Raw genomic sequence first — 20,127 nt, forward strand, 5'->3', positions numbered from 1 at the left:
AAGATCCAGGGAACAGTTGGAGGTCGGTGTAGCACTATCTCAGGTAGTGTTGCGGCAGCACGATTGGATTCTCAATATTCCAAAATCGCAGCTGGTTCCGACGATTTGTTTTCTGTTTCCTAGGGATGATCCTGGACACAGTCCAGAAAAAAGGTGTTTCTCCCGGAAAGCCAGGGAGTTATCCGAGCTAGTCAGGAACCTCCTAAAACCGAGCCAAGTTTCAGTGCATCAATGCACAAGGGTTCTGGGTAAAAATGGTGGCTTCCTACGAAGCAATCCCATTCGGTAGATTCCACGCAAGAACTTTCCAGTGGAACCTACTGGACAAATGGTCCGGGTCGCATTTTCAGATGCATCAGCGGATAACCCTGTCACCAAGGACAAGGGTATCCATCCTGTGGTGGTTGCAGAGTGCTCATCTTTTAGAGGGCCGCAGATTCGGCATTCAGGACTGGGTCCTGGTGACCACGGATGCCAGCCTGTGAGGCTGGGGAGTAGTCACACAGGGAAGGAATATCCAGGGCAAGCCTGGAGACATCACTTCACATAAATATCCTGAAGCTAAGGGCCATTTACAATGCTCTAAGCTTAGCAAGACCTCTGCTTCAAGGTCAGCCGGTGTTGATCCAGTCGGACAACATCATGGCAGTCACCCACGTAAACAGACAGGGTGGCACAAGAAGCAGGAGGGCAATGGCAGAAGCTGCAAGGATTCTTCGCTGGGCGGAAAATCATGTGATAGTACTGTCAACAGTATTTATTCCGGGAGTGGACAACTGGGAAGCAGACTTCCTCAGCACGACCTCCACCCGGGAGAGTGGGGACTTCACCCAGAAGTCGTCCACATGATTAAAAAACTCGACAGGTATTGCGCCAGGTCATGAGACCCTCAGGCAATAGTTGTAGATGCTCTGGTAACACCGTGGGTGTACCAGTCAGTGTATGTGTTCCCTCCTCTGCCTCTCATACCCAAGGTACTGAGATTGATAAGATGGAGAGGAGAAAGCACTATATTCGTGGCTCCGGATTGGCCAAGAAGGACTTGGTAACCGGAACTTCAAGAGATGCTCACGGAGGATCCGTGGCCTCTACCTCTAAGAAGGGACCTGCTCCAGCAAGGACCCTGTCTGTTCCAAGACTTACCGCGGCTGCGTTTGACGGCATGGCGGTTGAACACCGGATCCTGAAAAGGCATTCCGGATGAAGTCATCCCTATCCTGATCAAAGGCCAGGAAGGATGTAACCGCAAAAACATTATCACCGCAATTGGCGAAAATATGTTGCGTAGTGCGAGGCCAGTAAGGCCCGACGGAGGAAATTCAACTGGGTCGATTCCTACATTTCCTGCAAACAGGAGTGTCTATGGGCCTGAAATTGGGGTCCATTAAGGTTCAGATTTCGGCCCTGTCAATTTTCTTCCAAAAAGAACTTGCTTCAGTCCCTGAAGTTCAGACGTTTGTAAAAGGGGTACTGCATGTACAGCCTCCTTTTGTGCCTCCAGTGGCACTTTGGGATCTCAATGTAGTTTGGGTTCCAGAAGTCACATTGGTTTGAACCACTTAAATCTGTGGAGTTAAAATATCTCACATGGAAAGTGGTCATGCTGTTGGCCCTGGCCTGGGCCAGGCGCGTGTCAGAATTGGCGGCTTTATCCTGTAAAAGCCCTTATCTGATTTTCCATTCGGACAGGGCAGAATTGAGGACTCGTCCTCAATTTCTCCCTGAGGTGGTTTCAGCTTTTCACTTAAACCAGCCTATTGTGGTGCCTGCGGCTACTAGGGACTTGGAGGATTCCAAGTTGCTGGACGTAGTCAGGGCCCTGAAAATATATGTTTCCAGGACGACTGGAGTCAGAAAATCTGACTCGCTATTTATCCTGTATGCACCCAACAAGCTGGGTGCTCCTGCTTCTAAGCAGACTATTGCTCGTTGGATTTGTGGTACAATTCAGCTTGCACATTCTGTGGCAGGCCTGCCACAGCCAAAATCTGTAAAAGGTCATTCCACACGGAAAGTGGGCTCTTGCGCGGCTGCCCGAGGGGTCTCGGCTTTACAACTTTGCCGAGCAGCTACTTGGTCAGGGGCAAACACGTTTGCTAAATTCTACAAATTTGATACCCTGGCTGAGGAGGACCTGGAGTTCTCTCATTCGGTGCTGCAGAGTCATCCGCACTCTCCCGCCCGTTTGGGAGCTTTGGTATAATCCCCATGGTCCTTTCGGAGTCCCCAGCATCCACTAGGACGTTAGAGAAAATAAGAATTTACTTACCGATAATTCTATTTCTCATAGTCCGTAGTGGATGCTGGGCGCCCATCCCAAGTGCGGATTGTCTGCATTACTTGTACATAGTTATTGTTACAAAAATCGGGTTATTGTTGTTGTGAGCCATCTTTTCAGAGGCTCCTTTCTGTTATCATGCTGTTAACTGGGTTCAGATCACAAGTTGTACGGTGTGATTGGTGTGGCTGGTATGAGTCTTACCCGGGATTCAAAATCCTTCCTTATTGTGTACGCTCGTCCGGGCACAGTATCCTAACTGAGGCTTGGAGGAGGGTCATAGGGGGAGGAGCCAGTGCACACCAGCTAGTCTAAAGCTTTTACTTTTTGTGCCCAGTCTCCTGCGGAGCCGCTATTCCCCATGGTCCTTTCGGAGTCCCCAGCATCCACTACGGACTATGAGAAATAGAATTATCGGTAAGTAAATTCTTATTTATACTCCTGCTGTCCCCCTCACATCATGTCACTGTGTGTTACCAGCCCAGAGATCTGACCAGTCTCCTCCCCACACTCTGGTGTATCTCATACATCAGGAGCCATCAGCCCCTATTATTCTCCTGCTCTCCCATCACATCATGTCACTGTGTTACCAACCCAGCGATCTGACCAGTCTCCTTCCCACACTCTCTGGTGTATCTCATACATCAGGAGACATCAGCCCCTGTTATACTCCTGCTCTCCCCCTCACATCATGTCACTGTGTGTTACCAGCCCAGAGATCTGACCAGTCTCACCCCAACACTCTCTGGTGTATCTCATACATCAGGAGCCATCAGCCCCTATTATACTCCTGCTCTCCCCTCACATCATGTCACTGTGTGTTACCAGCCCAGAGATCTGACCAGTCTCCTCACCACACTCTCTGGTGTCTCATACAGCAGGAGTTGTCAGCCCCTATTGTACTTTTGCTCTCCCCCTCACATCATGTCACTGTGTGTTACCAGCCCAGAGATCTGACCAGTCTCCTCCCCACACTCTCTGGTGTATCTCATACATCAGGAGCCTTCAACCCCTATTATACTCCTGCTCTCCCCCTCACATCATGTCATTTTGTGTTACCACCCTAGAGCTCTGACCAGTCTCCTCACCACACTCTCTGGTGTCTCATACAGCAGGAGTTGTCAGCCCCTATTATACTCCTGCTCTCCCCCTCACATCATGTCACTGTGTGTTACCAGCCCAGAGATCTGACCAGTCTCCTCCCCACACTCTCTGGTGTATCTCATACATCAGGAGCCATCAGCCTCTATTATACTCCTGCTCTCCCCCTCACATCATGTCACGTGTTACCAGCCCAGAGATCTGGCCAGTCTCCCCCCCACACTCTCTGGTGTATCTCATACATCAGGAGCCATCAGCCCCTATTATACTCCTGCTCTCCCCTCACATCATGTCACTGTGTGTTACCAGCCCAGAGATCTGACCAGTCTCCTCCCCACACTCTCTGGTGTATCTCATACATCAGGAGCCATCAGCCCCTATTATACTTCTGCTCTCCTCCTCACATCATGTCACTGTGTGTTACCAGCCCAGAGATCTGACCAGTCTCCTCCCCACACTCTCTGGTATATCTCATACATCAGGAGACATTAGCCCCTATTACACTCCTGCTCTCACGCTCGCATCATGTCACTGTGTGTTACCAGCCCAGAGATCTGATCAGTCTCCTCCCCGCATTCTCTGGTGTATGTCGTACATCAGGAGCCATCAGCCCCTATTATACTCCTGCTCTCCCCCTCACATCATGTCACTGTGTGTTACCAGCCCAGAGATCTGACCAGTCTCCTTCTCACACTCTCTGGTGTATCTCATACATCAGGAGACATCAGCCTCTATTATACTCCTGCTCTCCCCTCACATTATGTTACTGTGTGTTACCAGCCCAGAGATCTGAGCAGTCTCCTCCCCACACTCTCTGGTGTATCTCATACATCAGGAGCCATCAGCCGCTATTATACTCCTGCTCTCCCCCACACATCATGTCACTGTGTGTTACCAGCCCAGAGATCTGACCAGTCTCCTCCCCACACTCTCTGGTGTATCTCATACATCAGGAGACATCAGCCCCTATTATACTCCTGCTCTCCTCCTCACATCATGTCACTGTGTGTTAGCAGCCCAGAGATCTGACCAGTCTCCTCCCCACACTCTCTGGGGTATCTCGTACATCAGGAGCCATCAGCCCCTATTATACTCCTGTTCTCCTCCTCACATCATGTCACTGTGTGTTAGCAGCCCAGATATCTGACCAGTGTCCTCCTCACACTCTCTGGTGTATCTCATACATCAGGAGCCATCAGCCCCTATTATACTCCTGCTCTCCCCCTCACATCATGTCACTGTGCGTTACCAGCCCAGAAATCTGACCAGTCTCCTCCCCACACTCTCTGGTGTATCTCATACATCAGGAGCCATCAGCCCCTATTATACTCCTGCTCTCCCCTCACATCATGTCACTGTGTGTTACCAGCCCAGAGATCTGACCAGTCTCCTCCCCACACTCTCTGGTGTATCTCATACATCAGGAGCTATCAGCCCCTATTATACTCCTGCTCTCCCCTCACATCATGTCACTGTGTGTTACCAGCCCAGAGATCTGACCAGTCTCCTCCCCACACTCTCTGGTGTATCTCATACATCAGGAGCCATCAGCCCCTATTATACTCCTGCTCTCCCCCTCACATCATGTCACTGTGTGTTACCAGCCCAGAAATCTGACCAGTCTCCTCCCCACACTCTCTGGTGTATCTCATACATCAGGACACATCAGCCCCTATTATACTCCTGCTCTCCCCCTCACATCATGTCACTGTGTGTTACCATCCCAGAGATCTGACCAGTCTCCTCCCCACACTCTCTGGTGTATCTCATACATCAGGAGACATCAGCCCCTATTATACTCCTGTTCTCCCCCTCACATCATGTCACTGTGTTACCAGCCCAGAGATCTGACCAGTCTCCTCTCCACACTCTCTGGTGTATCTCATACATCAGGAGCCATCAGCCCCTATTACGCTCCTGCTCTCCCCCCTCACATCATGTCACTGTGTCACCAGCCCAGAGATCTAACCAGTCTCCTCCCCACACTCTCTGGTGTATCTCATACATCAGGAGCCATCAGCCTCTATTATACTCCTGCTCTCCCCCTCACATCATGTCACTGTGTGTTACCAGCCCAGAGATCTAACCAGTCTCCTCCCCACACTCTCTGGTGTATCTCATACATCGGGAGACATCAGCCCCTATTATATTCCTGCTCTCCCCCTCACATCATGTCACTGTGTTACCAGCCCAGAGATCTGACCAGTCTCCTCCCCACACTCTCTGGTGTATCTCATACATCAGGAGCCATCAGCCCCTATTATACTCCTGCTCTCCCCTCACATCATGTCACTGTGTGTTACCAGCCCAGAGATCTGACCAGTCTCCTCCCCACACTCTCTGGTGTATCTCATACATCAGGAGCCATCAGCCCCTATTACGCTCCTGCTCTCCCCCCTCACATCATGTCACTGTGTTACCAGCCCAGAGATCTGACCAGTCTCCTCCCCACACTCTCTGGTGTATCTCATACATCAGGAGCCATCAGTCCCTATTATACTCCTGCTCTCCCCCTCACATCATGTCACTGTGTGTTACCAGCCCAGAGATCTGACCAGTCTCCTCCTCACACTCTCTGGTGTATCTCATACATCAAGAGCCATCAGCCCCTATTATACTCCTGCTCTCCCCCTCACATCATGTCACTGTGCGTTACCAGCCCAGAAATCTGACCAGTCTCCTCCCCACACTCTCTGGTGTATCTCATACATCAGGAGACATCAGCCCCTATTATACTCCTGCTCTCCCCTCACATCATGTCACTGTGTGTTACCAGCCCAGAAATCTGACCAGTCTCCTCCCCACACTCTCTGGTGTATCTCATACATCAGGAGCCATCAGCCCCTATTTCTCTGGGTATAGACTGGGTCCAAAGGAGCCAGTGCACTTTAAATTTCTTCAACTGGGTGTGCTGGCTCTGCTAGGGCGGTCCCCCGGTTCATGGTGCGGCTGTCACATGGGTGAGGCATACGGGTCCCTCCTGGGGGGACAAGCTATAGCCCCTGTGTAAAACTGGCTAGCGATGGGCTGAACTAAGCATTCATATAAGGTTACAGCATATTTTGGAGACGTGGCCAGTATAAATATATTCAGTAGCTCCGGCGCCATTACGTTCAATTAGACCGAAAGTAACCTCACCGCTGACCGAAAGTAACCTCACCGCTGACCGCAAAGTTCCCACCATTGGCTACAATGGAGCGCATAGGCGCTACATTGTATCTCTGCCATTTGCAGCCTGACAGAACTACAGGAGCACACAGCCAATCAGGAGAGTGTCACGACGTGGCGCTCCCTGATTGGCTGAAGGGACCCCCTTTGACAGGAGTCAGGGGGGGTGCTGGCAGTCGGGGAAAGGGGGACCCCTTTTAGTGCGTGGTCGGGTTTCCGTTTGATTATTTGCCAAGTACGTGGATTATACAAAGGTCTGATTCTACACTGGATTATGTGAGTATAATTTTTTTCACAGGTACCCCAAGGATTCTACATGGAGAAGAGGACCGAGCCTTGTGGGAACATAGGTAAGTATGTATGTATGGAGGTGTGCATGTATGTAATAAACTTATACTTTCACGGTGTGTGTGTCCTGTTTTTTGGGGGGGTATTTTTTTAGTAGTAGTACTACAGGTACCAGCGGGCCCGGTTTTCCACCGCATGCTGGTACTTGTGGTTCTCCAATTACCATCTTGCGGGGGAGGCTTGCTGGGACTTGTAGTACTGCTACTAAAAACAATATTCACATTTTTTCAAAATGCTATCAGCCCCCCATCCGCCGCCCTTGGATGGGGGGGGACAGCCTCGGGCTGCACCCCTGGCCCTTGGGTGGCTGGAGGGGGAAACCCCTTGATTTAAGGGGTTCCCACTCCTCCAGGGTACCGGGGCCATTGGTGATTAGTTGGGTATGTAATGCCAGGGCCGCAGGGACCAGTATAAAAGTGTCCCCCGGCTGTGGCATTATGTACCTGGCTAGTGGAGCCCGATGCTGGTTTCAAAAATACGGGGGACCCCTACGCTTTTTTCCCCCCCATATTTTTTCAACCAGGACCGGCTCAAAGAGCCCGAGGCTGGTTATGCTTAGGAGGGGGGACCCCACGCAATTTATTTTTTTCAGTTTTTACACTAAACAGACCCTTTCCCATAGATAACCATGCACAGATCTCACTGATCCGTGCATGGTTATCCAAACTCGACTGGAAAAAGCAGGTCTATTTTTTTTGCTGCTTATTTTAACGAATCGAAAAAAAAATAGACCCGCACTTGAGCACTCGGAAACTAACACCCAAATACGAATGAATAGTGAATGCCCGTATTGTATGAAATATCAGCCGTGTTTGACCGATGGTCTATTCATTCGTATTTCGGAACTTTGCAAATCAAACCATTACGAATAGTCCAAACACTGCCGAGATTGGTGCTTAGTGAATTCCCGGAGCGGGACTTAGGAAAAAAAAAAAAAATCGGACAAACTCGAATTCTTAGTAAATATTGGCCCATGTCTTCCTGAAGGGTGTCATGTGCTGAAATCAGATCTTTGTGAGACGCAACAATCTCTTTCACCTTACTCTGTACGAGTGCCAATCTCACTGATATCAGACCTCATAGCTTGAATATTGGAGTTAAGTTCTGAGGTTATTTCAGTCCTTAAATGTAGATAACATAGACTGTATAGAGCGAAGAGTAAGAGGACCATCTAGAGTAGGGGTGGGCAACATGCGGCCCATGGACCGATCCTGCCTGGCCCGCTGTGCCCCATCAGAGTGCAATGACAAGCGGCCCGACAGGCTGAGCCGCTTGTCATTGCACTACACTGCTCCCAGACGCGGCGCCGCTGAGGAAATTAAGGTCACGTCACAGGGTCAGCTGACCGGGTTTTCCTCTGTTATGCGCTGGGTGGCATGGGGGGCGGGCAGTGAACAGGAGCGGTGGCCAGTGATTAGGAGCGGCAGCCAGCGAGCAGGAGCGGGCAGAGGCCACAGCAGCAGTGACTCCGGCCAGCAGCAGCAGCGCGGATCATCGGACAGCAGGGATCGTCTGCCAGTGTGAAAAACAGGTAAACCCCCTGTCCAGCCAGCCACTGAAACGGATCAGTGCTTAAGCTGACATATAGGTTCAGGGGAGGGGAGTTAAAAACTGCAATATAGGTTTAGGGGAGGGGGGCAGGGACTGCTATATAGGTTTTGGGGAGGGGGGAAAAGGGGGGGAGGGACTGTTACGGGGCGGAACTACCGCCAGTGCCTTACACTGGGGCCCGTCACTGTCCAGGGGCCCTAAGCATGTAATGAGTCAAATCGCCCGCCGAAGAGAGGAGAGGAGTGCAGCGGAATGGGGGAGAAAGAGGAGGGAGGTGGTGGAGGGAGCCGCAGCAGTGCTGTGTAATTGGTAGAGGCGCTGCTGCTGCTGTCCCTCTGCTTCACTATAGGCTGCCCTCTGCCGCTGTGAATGCTGGGAAGCGCATCCCAGCATTCACAGCGGCGGAGAACAGCCTATGGTGAAGCAGAGGGACAGCAGCAGCAGCGCCTCCACCAATTACACAGCGCTGCTGCGGCTCCCTCCTCCACCTCCCTCCTCCTTGTTCTCCCCTGCCCGGGATCTCTGCAGAAGCTGCACTGAAGAGCCTGAGCCAGCGGAGACAGTAAATATAATTCTCTTTATTTCTCTTCTGTCTGCCGTAATGTGTAAAAAGGGCACACTGTCTGCCGTGGGTGTGGTATTGAAAGTCGACAGTGTCTAGGTCGACCACTATTGGTCGACAGTAACTAGGTTGACAGGGTCAAAAGGTTGACGGTCAAAAGGTCAACATGTTCTAGGTCGACAGGTCAAAAGGTCGACATGAGTTTTTAATGTTATTTTGATGTCGTTTTCTTCGTAGAGTGACTGGGAACACCAATTAGGGCACCGCGTCGCTTCGCTCGCCATGCTTCGGGCATGGTGCCTTCGCTCCGCTACCGCTTCGCTCGGCACAGATTACCGTTCCAATCGTAGTCCACGTGGATCGTTAAGTATGAAAAGGTTCCAAAAAAGAAAAAATTGTGAAAAACTCATGTCGACCTTTTGAGCTGTCGACATAGAACATGTCGACCTTTTGACCCTGTCGACCTTTTGACCCTGTCGACCTAGTTACTGTCGACCAATAGTGGTCGACCTAGACATTTTCGACCTAGTTACTGTCGACTTTCAATCCGGATCCCATCTGCCGTAATGTGTAAAAAGGCTGTCTGCTGTAATGTGTAAAAAAAAAAGGGGACTCTTTTTGTGTATTTTGTGTGTGGCCCTCGAATATTCGCTGGAAGTGTTAAGCGGCCCCCCAGCTGAAATAATTGCCCATCTCTGATCTAGAGTGTCTTAAAACATCTTCAACCATTACAGCTGGGTTGTGCAAGAAGAAGCAGATGATGATGTAGTGGCCTCAGAAGGACCACCTGAATTCGAGGTACCAAGGAGATAGGCAGGCGGGGCCAAATTGGTACCTTTTAACCTTTTTTGGAGGCATGGTAAGCCGGCTACAAAGAGACTGACCTCTCAGAGATAGGAAAATGCAAATTATCTATAAATATAAGGAGCAGTAGTATGCTGTCAGGAGGTTACATCAAGATGAGTCAGTTCAAAATGACATTCTTAGTCGGGGTGACGGGGGTATCCGAGCCAAAGTTTCACATAAACATGATGTAATACAACTCAAATAACACATTAATGAGTGAGAAATTCCACTAGAGGTCAGCGTGATCACAGACGTGAAGTACTCAGCACAGAGAGACACAAATGGCAAAATATATTCAGTGAATAAATCCACAAAATAATATACTGTGAGGTTGTAATCAGAGTGTAATGAGCTGTACTCAGACGATACTTGATACTGGGCTCTGCATGTAGACTGAGAGGAAGTAGATGATAGTGGTACCATATAAATAGAAGGTAGTTTCACCTCCAGGCAAATGCCTCAATTTAGTGTAGTGACCCCGGTCCAGCCATCAGGTAGCAGCTTATATCAATTTTAAACCTTATTGAAGGCAAGGCATGCGATGGCCGGGCACCAGGATCCAAAATGGCATCCATGTCACTTCCTAATATCACCGCTAGGCTCCGGTGACTGTGGGCAGCCCGTTCTGTCCCCAGCAGTTGCGAGAGAGCATTTGCTCCCTCCTGAGGCAAAAGCGCCTCCAAGTCAGGTGTCCGGAGTGTGCAGGAAAGACTGGACACACTTAGCCCCAGAATTTGAACAGTGTCCAAAGTGAGCAGAGCACGTGGCTTTAGGGCAGTAGGTGCGGGGGACTTAATAGATTGGGTCTTGTTCCCAGCAGCGGCTGAGAGTTATCATGTAGGGTAGATAAAAAGCCACTTAGTGAGTAGAGCTCCAGAAAGTACGTCTGGATGGACCTCGCCCCTCTTATGTATTATTTTATATACTAACAGGGGTGACAGATGTGGTACATCCCTGCAAAGGCAGATCCAATCTCTTTCTCATCAGACTCTGCTGTGTTCCCTGCACTCTCACTCAGATGTTCACTGCTGCCAGTAGCACACGTATGAGAAGCAGAAGTATGGCGGCAGCTGTATAGATCCTGATATGTAATTCTCTGTATCATACTTACCGTACAGACATCATCCTTATTACTATTGAGAGTATAGAGGTAAGACACTGATGATGGGGGTGTAACAGTGGATTATAATCTAGCAGATGATGATGATGATTGCAGTGTATTATATGGTGTATTGCATGTAAAATACAGGCTTACCAGCGTATAAGCGCACACATAAAGGAATGCTACCTTACCAATGCTTCCAGGAGTAACGTTAGGAGACATTTCTCTGATCCATCAGCTCATATGACTGATGTTATTGTTCATCTAGAATCTCCAATTCATACGATATGTTCCACATCCATTGTTTTACATTGGTGCTGACATAGGACTTGGCGAGTGACTACATCTCCATTTATACTTCATGGTTAGTTACCAGTACAAGAGAGAGATATATCTAAGTCTTATTATAATATTACATTTGTTATTGTGAGTGTTCTCAGGAGGGTGGACACAATGATAGTCTGAGACACAATATTATAAAGCCTTCATTAAAAGTTATGTTTTATTATACACACACATTTAGAATTAAGTGTCCCAGAGAGTCGTCTTCTCCTATTGTTTACAAGATTAATATTGTCACAGAAAATGTCACATTTCCATAATGTATTTTATTTCCAGCAGGTGGACACACAAGCAGGAATATCTCAGAAGGGCATCTAATGTTATCCCCGGATTGTGAAATAAAAGATAATGACAGTATACAGGATTCTCCAGGAGATAACCCCATTACCCCAATTATACATCCAGCTCTATCAGCTGATCCCTCTGATCCTGGGGAATGTTCTCCTGATCACTCTGATATTGGTGCATCTGTTACAGCTCTAACAGTAGATACAGTGTTTCTCTGTTTTATAGATGCCAAATGTTTTACACAGAACACAAAGCTTATTACCCATCAGACAGGTAGGACAGGGGAGAGGTCATTTCCATGTTCTGAGTGTGGAAAATGTTTTACCTGGAAATCACAACTTGATATACATCAGAGAAGTCACACAGGTGAGAAGCCATTTCCATGTTCTGAGTGTGAGAAATGTTTTGCACGCAAATCAGATCTTGTTATGCATCACAGAAGTCACACAGGTGAGAAGCCATTTTCTTGCTCTGAGTGCGGGAAATGTTTTATCCGGAAATCACAACTTGTTATACATCAGAGAAGTCACACAGGTGAGAGGCCATTTCCATGTTCTGAGTGTGGGAAATATTTTGCACACAAATCAGATCTTGTTATACATAAGAGAAGTCACACAGGTGAGAAGCCATTTTCTTGCTCTGAATGCGGGAAATGTTTTGCACAGAAATCACAACTTGCTAGACATCACAGAAGTCACACAGGTGAGAGGCCATTTTCTTGCTCTGAGTGCGGGAAAACCTTTGCCCACAAATCACATCTTGTTACACATCAGCGAAGTCACACAAGTGAGAAGCCACTTCCATGGTCTGAGAAATAAATCCGCTCTTGTTGCACGCAATGGACATCACTCAGGTGAGGAACCATTTTAGTCTTCTGGATTATACTAATTGCCATGCGTTGTTCTTTAAGGTTCTTATCCTATCTCCTATGATTTTTGCAATATACATGCTACCACTGGGTATAATAATCAGACGTCATGTCCTCATCTACCACTGCTATACAGATGACCTGTCTCTTGCTCCGGGTACTGAGAACCCAGTACCAATCCTAAATGGTTGTCTAGCTGAGCTCCAGGTGTGGGTGATGCCAGTTGGCTGTGACTCAGTCCTTGTGAAACAGGTCCATATAGTAGAAGCTCACCAACAAAGGGCAGGGCTACAGCTCAGCTTTGTTACCAACCAGACTTACACTTGTGGGTTCCGAGTTACAAAATGCTGATCCTGTGCAGAATCTTGGTGTCCTGGATGGTGGAGTGACACTTAGACATCAGGTATCAGCCACAATCAGAGCCTCATCTGAGGAACATAGCCAGACTCCAGCACTTAATTCCCTTAGAAGATCTACCTACAGTCATACATGTACTTGTAGCATCACGCATAGACTACTGCAATGGCCTCTACCTGGGTCTCCCAGCAAAAGAATTGTACTGCTTGTAGCTTGTACAGAATGCAGCAGCCAGGCTGTTACCTAACCAGCCCGTTCCTGCCACATAACACCCATTCTTTGCTCCCTTCACTGGCTGCCTGTAAGATGGTGACTCTGGGCCTTACTCAGGTTGGATTGCAGTGTGTGATCCAAAAGGAATTATTGAGAAAAAGTTGCGGACGCATGCGCAGCACCCATCTTGCGCATGCGCCTGCATTCTCTACGTGGGGGCTGCAGACAATGCGATTACTTGTTCATCAGGCAGAGGCGGTCACGGGGTGTGGGCAATGCACCATTTCCAGAGAAGATAGAGCATTGCAAGTGTGGTGCGGCGAGAAAGGGAAGCGGACAAGCAGACGTGATCACGGTGGCATCACACGCAGCCATCGCAATCGAGAAGAATGCGGTAGGTATCCTGCAGGTACAGCTAAGCTGGCAGGATGCTTCACTAATTTCTAAGATGAAGCAGAAATTGTGAAGCGATCGCAATTTCTGCTTCAAGGGTGGAGGCGTCAGTCAGCATGTTAGGCGGCCTCGCCCTGTGATGGGCGGCTCCCTGCACGATAGAAGAAAGGATTGCTAATTAGCAGCATCTGCTATCCTTTCTGACTTACTGTAGGCCCCCATACAGAATCTTACTGACTCTCCCAGCCCTACATGACCAAGGTCCATGTACCAGAATTAGCTTCTGCCTCCTTACTAACTTACTGTAGGCCCCTATTACAGAATCTTACTGACACTCCTAGCCCTACATGACCAGGGTCCATGTACCAGAAGCAGCTTCTTCCTCCTTACTGACTTACTGTAGGCCCCTATTACACAATCTTACTGACTCTCACAGCCCTACATGACCAGGGTCCATGTACCAGAAGCAGCTTCTGCCTCCTTACTGACTTACTGTAGGCCCCTATAACAGAATCTTACTGACTCTCCCAGCTGTACATGACCAGGGTCCATGTACCAGAAGCAGCTTCTGCCTCCTTACTGACTTACTGTAGGCCCCTATTACATAATCTTACTGACTCTCCTAGCCCTACATAACCAGGGTCCATGTACCAGAAGCAGCTTCTGCCTCCTTACTGACTTACTGTAGGCCCCTATTACATAATCTTACTGACTCTCCCAGCCCTACATGACCAGGGTCCATGTACCAGAAGCAGCTTCTGCCTCCTTACTGACTTACTGCAGGCCCCTATTACACAATCTTACTGACTCTCCCAGCCCTACATGACCAGGGTCCATGTACCAGAAGCAGCTTCTGCCTCCATACTGACTTACTGTAGGCCCCTATTACATAATCTTACTGACTCTCCCAGCCCTACATGACCAGGGTCCATGTACCAGAAGCAGCTTCTGCCTCCTTACTGACTTACTGTAGGCCCCTATTACATAATCTTACTGACTCTCCCAGCCCTACATGACCTGGGTCCATGTACCAGAAGCAGCTTCTGCCTTCTTACTGACTTACTGTAGGCCCCTATTACAGAATCTTACTGACTCTCCCAGCCCTACATGACCAGGGTCCATGTACCAGAAGCAGCTTCTGCCTCCTTACTGACTTACTGTAGGCCCCTATTACATAATGTTACTGACTCTCCCAGCCCTACATGACCAGGGTCCATGTACCAGAAGCAGCTTCTGCCTCCTTACTGACTTACTGTAGTCCCCATTACATAATATTACTGACTCTCCCAGCCCTACATGACCAGGGTCCATGTACCAGAAGCAGCTTCTGCCTCCTTACTGACTTACTGTAGGCCCCTATTACACAATCTTACTGACACTCCCAGCCCTACATGACCAGGGTCCATGTACCAGAAGCAGCTTCTGCCTCCTTACTGACTTACTGTAGGCCCCTATTACACACTCTTACTGACTCTCCCAGCCCTACATGACCAGGGTCCATGTACCAGAAGCAGCTTCTGCCTCCTTACTGACTTACTGTAGGCCCCTATTACATAATCTTACTGACTCTCCCAGCCCTACATGACCAGGGTCCATGTACCAGAAGCAGCTTCTGCCTCCTTACTGACTTATTGTAGGCCCCTATTACATAATCTTACTGACTCTCCCAGCCCTACATGACCAGGGTCCATGTACCAGAAGCAGCTTCTGCCTACTTACTGTAGGCCCCTATTACATAATCTTACTGACTCTCCCAGCCCTACATGACCAGGGTCCATGTACCAGAAGCAGCTTCTGTCTCCTTACTGACTTACTGTAGGCCCCTATTACACAATCTTACTGACTCTCCCAGCCCTTCATGACCAGGGTCCATGTACCAGAAGCAGCTTCTGCCTCCTTACTGACTTACTGTAGGCCCCTATTACACAATCTTACTGACTCTCCCAGCCCTACATGACCAGGGTCCATGTACCAGAAGCAGCTTCTGCCTCCTTACTGACTTACTGTAGGCCCCTATTACAGAATCTTACTGACTCTCCCAGCCCTACATGACCAGGGTCCATGTACCAGAAGCAGCTTCTGCCTCCTTACTGACTTACTGTAGGCCCCTATTACATAATCTTACTGACTCTCCCAGCCCTACATGACCAGGGTCCATGTACCAGAAGCAGCTTCTGCCTCCTTACTGACTTACTGTAGGCCCCTATTACATAATCTTACTGACTCTCCCAGCCCTACATGACCAGGGTCCATGTACCAGAAGCAGCTTCTGCCTCCTTACTGACTTACTGTAGGCCCCTATTACATAATCTTACTGACTCTCCCAGCCCTACATGATCAGGGTCCATGTACCAGAAGCAGCTTCTGCCTCCTTACTGACTTACTGTAGGCCCCTATTACATAATCTTACTGACTCTCCCAGCCCTACATGACCAGGGTCCATGTACCAGAAGCAGCTTCTGCCTCCTTACTGACTTACTGTAGGCCCCTGTTACACAATCTTACTGACTCTCCCAGCCCTACATGACCAGGGTCCATGTACCAGAAGCAGCTTCTGCCTCCTTACTGACTTACTGTAGGCCCCTGTTACACAATCTTACTGACTCTCCCAGCCCTACATGACCAGGGTCCATGTACCAGAAGCAGCTTCTGCCTCCTTACTGACTTACTGTAGGCACCCTATTACATAATCTTACTGACTCTCCCAGCCCTACATGACCAGGGTCCATGTACCAGAAGCAGCTTCTGCCTCCTTACTGACTTACTGTAGGCCCCTATTACACAATCTTACTGACTCTCCCAGCCCTACATGACCAGGGTCCATGTACCAGAAGCAGCTTCTGCCTCCTTACTGACTTACTGTAGGCCCCTATTACATAATATTACTGACTCTCCCAGCCCTACATGACCAGGGTCCATGTACCAGAAGCAGCTTCTGCCTCCTTACTGACTTACTGTAGGCCCCTATTACACAATCTTACTGACTCTCCCAGCCCTACATGACCAGGGTCCATGTACCAGAAGCAGCTTCTGCCTCCTTACTGACTTACTGTAGGCCCCTATTACATAATCTTACTGACTCTCCCAGCCCTACATGACCTGGGTCCATGTACCAGAAGCAGATTCTGCCTCCTTACTGACTTACTGTAGTCACCTATTACAGAATCTTACTGACTCTCCCAGTCCTACATGACCAGGGTCCATGTACCAGAAGCAGCTTCTGCCTCCTTACTGACTTACTGTAGGCCCCTATTACACAATCTTACTGACTCTCCCAGCCCTACATGACCAGGGTCCATGTACCAGAAGCAGCTTTTGCCTCCTTACTGACTTACTGTAGGCCCCTATTACATAATATTACTGACTCTCCCAGCCCTACATGACCAGGGTCCATGTACCAGAAGCAGCTTCTGCCTCCTTACTGACTTACTGTAGGCACCCTATTACATAATCTTACTGACTCTCCCAGCCCTACATGACCAGGGTCCATGTACCAGAAGCAGCTTCTGCCTCCTTACTGACTTACTGTAGGCCCCTATTACACAATCTTACTGACTCTCCCAGCCCTACATGACCAGGGTCCATGTACCAGAAGCAGCTTCTGCCTCCTTACTGACTTACTGTAGGCCCCTATTACATAATATTACTGACTCTCCCAGCCCTACATGACCAGGGTCCATGTACCAGAAGCAGCTTCTGCCTCCTTACTGACTTACTGTAGGCCCCTATTACACAATCTTACTGACTCTCCCAGCCCTACATGACCAGGGTCCATGTACCAGAAGCAGCTTCTGCCTCCTTACTGACTTACTGTAGGCCCCTATTACATAATCTTACTGACTCTCCCAGCCCTACATGACCTGGGTCCATGTACCAGAAGCAGATTCTGCCTCCTTACTGACTTACTGTAGTCACCTATTACAGAATCTTACTGACTCTCCCAGTCCTACATGACCAGGGTCCATGTACCAGAAGCAGCTTCTGCCTCCTTACTGACTTACTGTAGGCCCCTATTACAGAATCTTACTGACTCTCCCAGCCCTACATGACCAGGGTCCATGTACCAGAAGCAGCTTCTGCCTCCTTACTGACTTACTGTAGGCCCCTATTACATAATCTTACTGACTCTCCCAGCCCTACATGACCAGGGTCCATGTACCAGAAGCAGCTTCTGCCTCCTTACTGACTTACTGTAGGCCCCTATTACATAATCTTACTGACTCTCCCAGCCCTACATGACCAGGGTCCATGTACCAGAAGCAGCTTCTGCCTCCTTACTGACTTACTGTAGGCCCCTATTACATAATCTTACTGACTCTCCCAGCCCTACATGATCAGGGTCCATGTACCAGAAGCAGCTTCTGCCTCCTTACTGACTTACTGTAGGCCCCTATTACATAATCTTACTGACTCTCCCAGCCCTACATGACCAGGGTCCATGTACCAGAAGCAGCTTCTGCCTCCTTACTGACTTACTGTAGGCCCCTGTTACACAATCTTACTGACTCTCCCAGCCCTACATGACCAGGGTCCATGTACCAGAAGCAGCTTCTGCCTCCTTACTGACTTACTGTAGGCCCCTATTACACAATCTTACTGACTCTCCCAGCCCTACATGACCAGGGTCCATGTACCAGAAGCAGCTTCTGCCTCCTTACTGACTTACTGTAGGCACCCTATTACATAATCTTACTGACTCTCCCAGCCCTACATGACCAGGGTCCATGTACCAGAAGCAGCTTCTGCCTCCTTACTGACTTACTGTAGGCCCCTATTACACAATCTTACTGACTCTCCCAGCCCTACATGACCAGGGTCCATGTACCAGAAGCAGCTTCTGCCTCCTTACTGACTTACTGTAGGCCCCTATTACATAATATTACTGACTCTCCCAGCCCTACATGACCAGGGTCCATGTACCAGAAGCAGCTTCTGCCTCCTTACTGACTTACTGTAGGCCCCTATTACACAATCTTACTGACTCTCCCAGCCCTACATGACCAGGGTCCATGTACCAGAAGCAGCTTCTGCCTCCTTACTGACTTACTGTAGGCCCCTATTACATAATCTTACTGACTCTCCCAGCCCTACATGACCTGGGTCCATGTACCAGAAGCAGATTCTGCCTCCTTACTGACTTACTGTAGTCACCTATTACAGAATCTTACTGACTCTCCCAGTCCTACATGACCAGGGTCCATGTACCAGAAGCAGCTTCTGCCTCCTTACTGACTTACTGTAGGCCCCTATTACACAATCTTACTGACACTCCCAGCCCTACATGACCAGGGTCCATGTACCAGAAGCAGCTTCTGCCTCCTTACTGACTTACTGTAGGCCCCTATTACAGAATCTTACTGACTCTCCCAGCCCTACATGACCAGGGTCCATGTACCAGAAGCAGCTTCTGCCTCCTTACTGACTTACTGTAGGCCCCTATTACACAATCTTACTGACTCTCCCAGCCCTACATGACCAGGGTCCATGTACCAGAAGCAGCTTCTGCCTCCTTACTGACTTACTGTAGGCCCCTATTACAGAATCTTACTGACTGCCCAGTCCTACATGACCAGGGTCCATGTACCAGAAGCAGCTTCTGCCTCCTTACTGACTTACTGCAGGCCCCTATTACACAATCTTACTGACTCTCCCAGCCCTACATGACCAGGGTCCATGTACCAGAAGCAGCTTCTGCCTCCTTACTGACTTACTGTAGGCCCCTATTACACAATCTTACTGACTCTCCCAGCCCTACATGACCAGGGTCCATGTACCAGAAGCAGCTTTTGCCTCCTTACTGACTACTGTAGGCCCCTATTACAGAATCTTACCAACTCTCCCAGCCCTACATGACCAGGGTCCATGTACCAGAAGTAGCTTCTGCCTCCTTACTGCTCTGGTTACTTCCATCTGCAGATGAAGGACTGTTCATAGTACCATAAATCCCCAACTAGTGCTTGGATGTCGGGAGACAGGTGGGTGGCAGTGGGGAGAGTCAGGGCGGTGGCAGTAGTGCGGGGAGACAGGGTGGGTGGCAGTAGTGGAAGGAGGCAGTGGGGGGAGACGGTGGTGGCAGTAGTGGAAGGAGACAGGGCGGTGGAAGTAGTGGGGGAAAGAGGTTGGGGGGACAGGGTGGGTGGCAGTAGTGGGGGAAGACAGGGCAGATGGCAGTAGTGCAGTACCAGGGGCTGCTGGAGACAGTAAAAAATTGTATGGGTCCCGCACAGAACCAGTTGCTAATTAGACTTAATGATGATTCTGCTTCCTTATTTCTAATTAATCCCTTGTATGTGTTACTGATATTTGCTGTGTCAGCCTTTATGTGTGTTCTGTGTAATAATCCTGAAAGTAGTGCTGCTACCGATCTCATCATTTGTAGTAACTTGGAAAAGATGAGATATGAAGCTTATAGGGGGTTAATCAGAAAAAGGCAGATGTTACATCACACAGCCCCTGGAAAATGGTCCCGGCCCGCCCGCGTTCTCCCTCAGGGATGCCGCCGAAATGTGTGTCCACGCTGCCGCTGCGCATGTGCATTTTGTCACCACCAGCAAACTGCTGCGGGCCGCTATTGCGGCTGGGTCTGAATGAACCCCATAGGCTGTTGTGCAGAGTAGAGTATTTTTTAAGTTTAAAATATAGATAAAATACGTGTATTAAAGATATGAAATAAAGCAGTTTAAAAGCAAAAGATTTCTGGTGTGATTTTG

The 20,127-nt window shown here is 49.1% G+C and overlaps 2 protein-coding genes across 2 annotated transcripts in view; one reads left to right on the forward strand and one right to left on the reverse strand.

Annotated features, from left to right (window-relative positions):
* The window catches only part of LOC134983764 (zinc finger protein 585A-like), a 104,614-nt gene that overhangs the window by 51,687 nt on the left and 32,800 nt on the right, over positions 1 to 20,127 (reverse strand). The gene's annotated exons all lie outside the window — the stretch shown is intronic.
* LOC134983763 (gastrula zinc finger protein XlCGF71.1-like) lies at positions 11,596 to 14,061 on the forward strand. The gene has a single exon (XM_063949405.1). The coding sequence runs from the start codon at positions 11,616 to 11,618 to the stop codon at positions 12,402 to 12,404; it is 789 nt and encodes a 262-aa protein (XP_063805475.1). The 5' UTR covers positions 11,596 to 11,615; the 3' UTR covers positions 12,405 to 14,061.

The sequence above is a fragment of the Pseudophryne corroboree genome (assembly GCF_028390025.1).
Source record: "Pseudophryne corroboree isolate aPseCor3 chromosome 3 unlocalized genomic scaffold, aPseCor3.hap2 SUPER_3_unloc_23, whole genome shotgun sequence".
Classification (NCBI taxonomy): Eukaryota; Metazoa; Chordata; class Amphibia; order Anura; family Myobatrachidae; genus Pseudophryne; species Pseudophryne corroboree.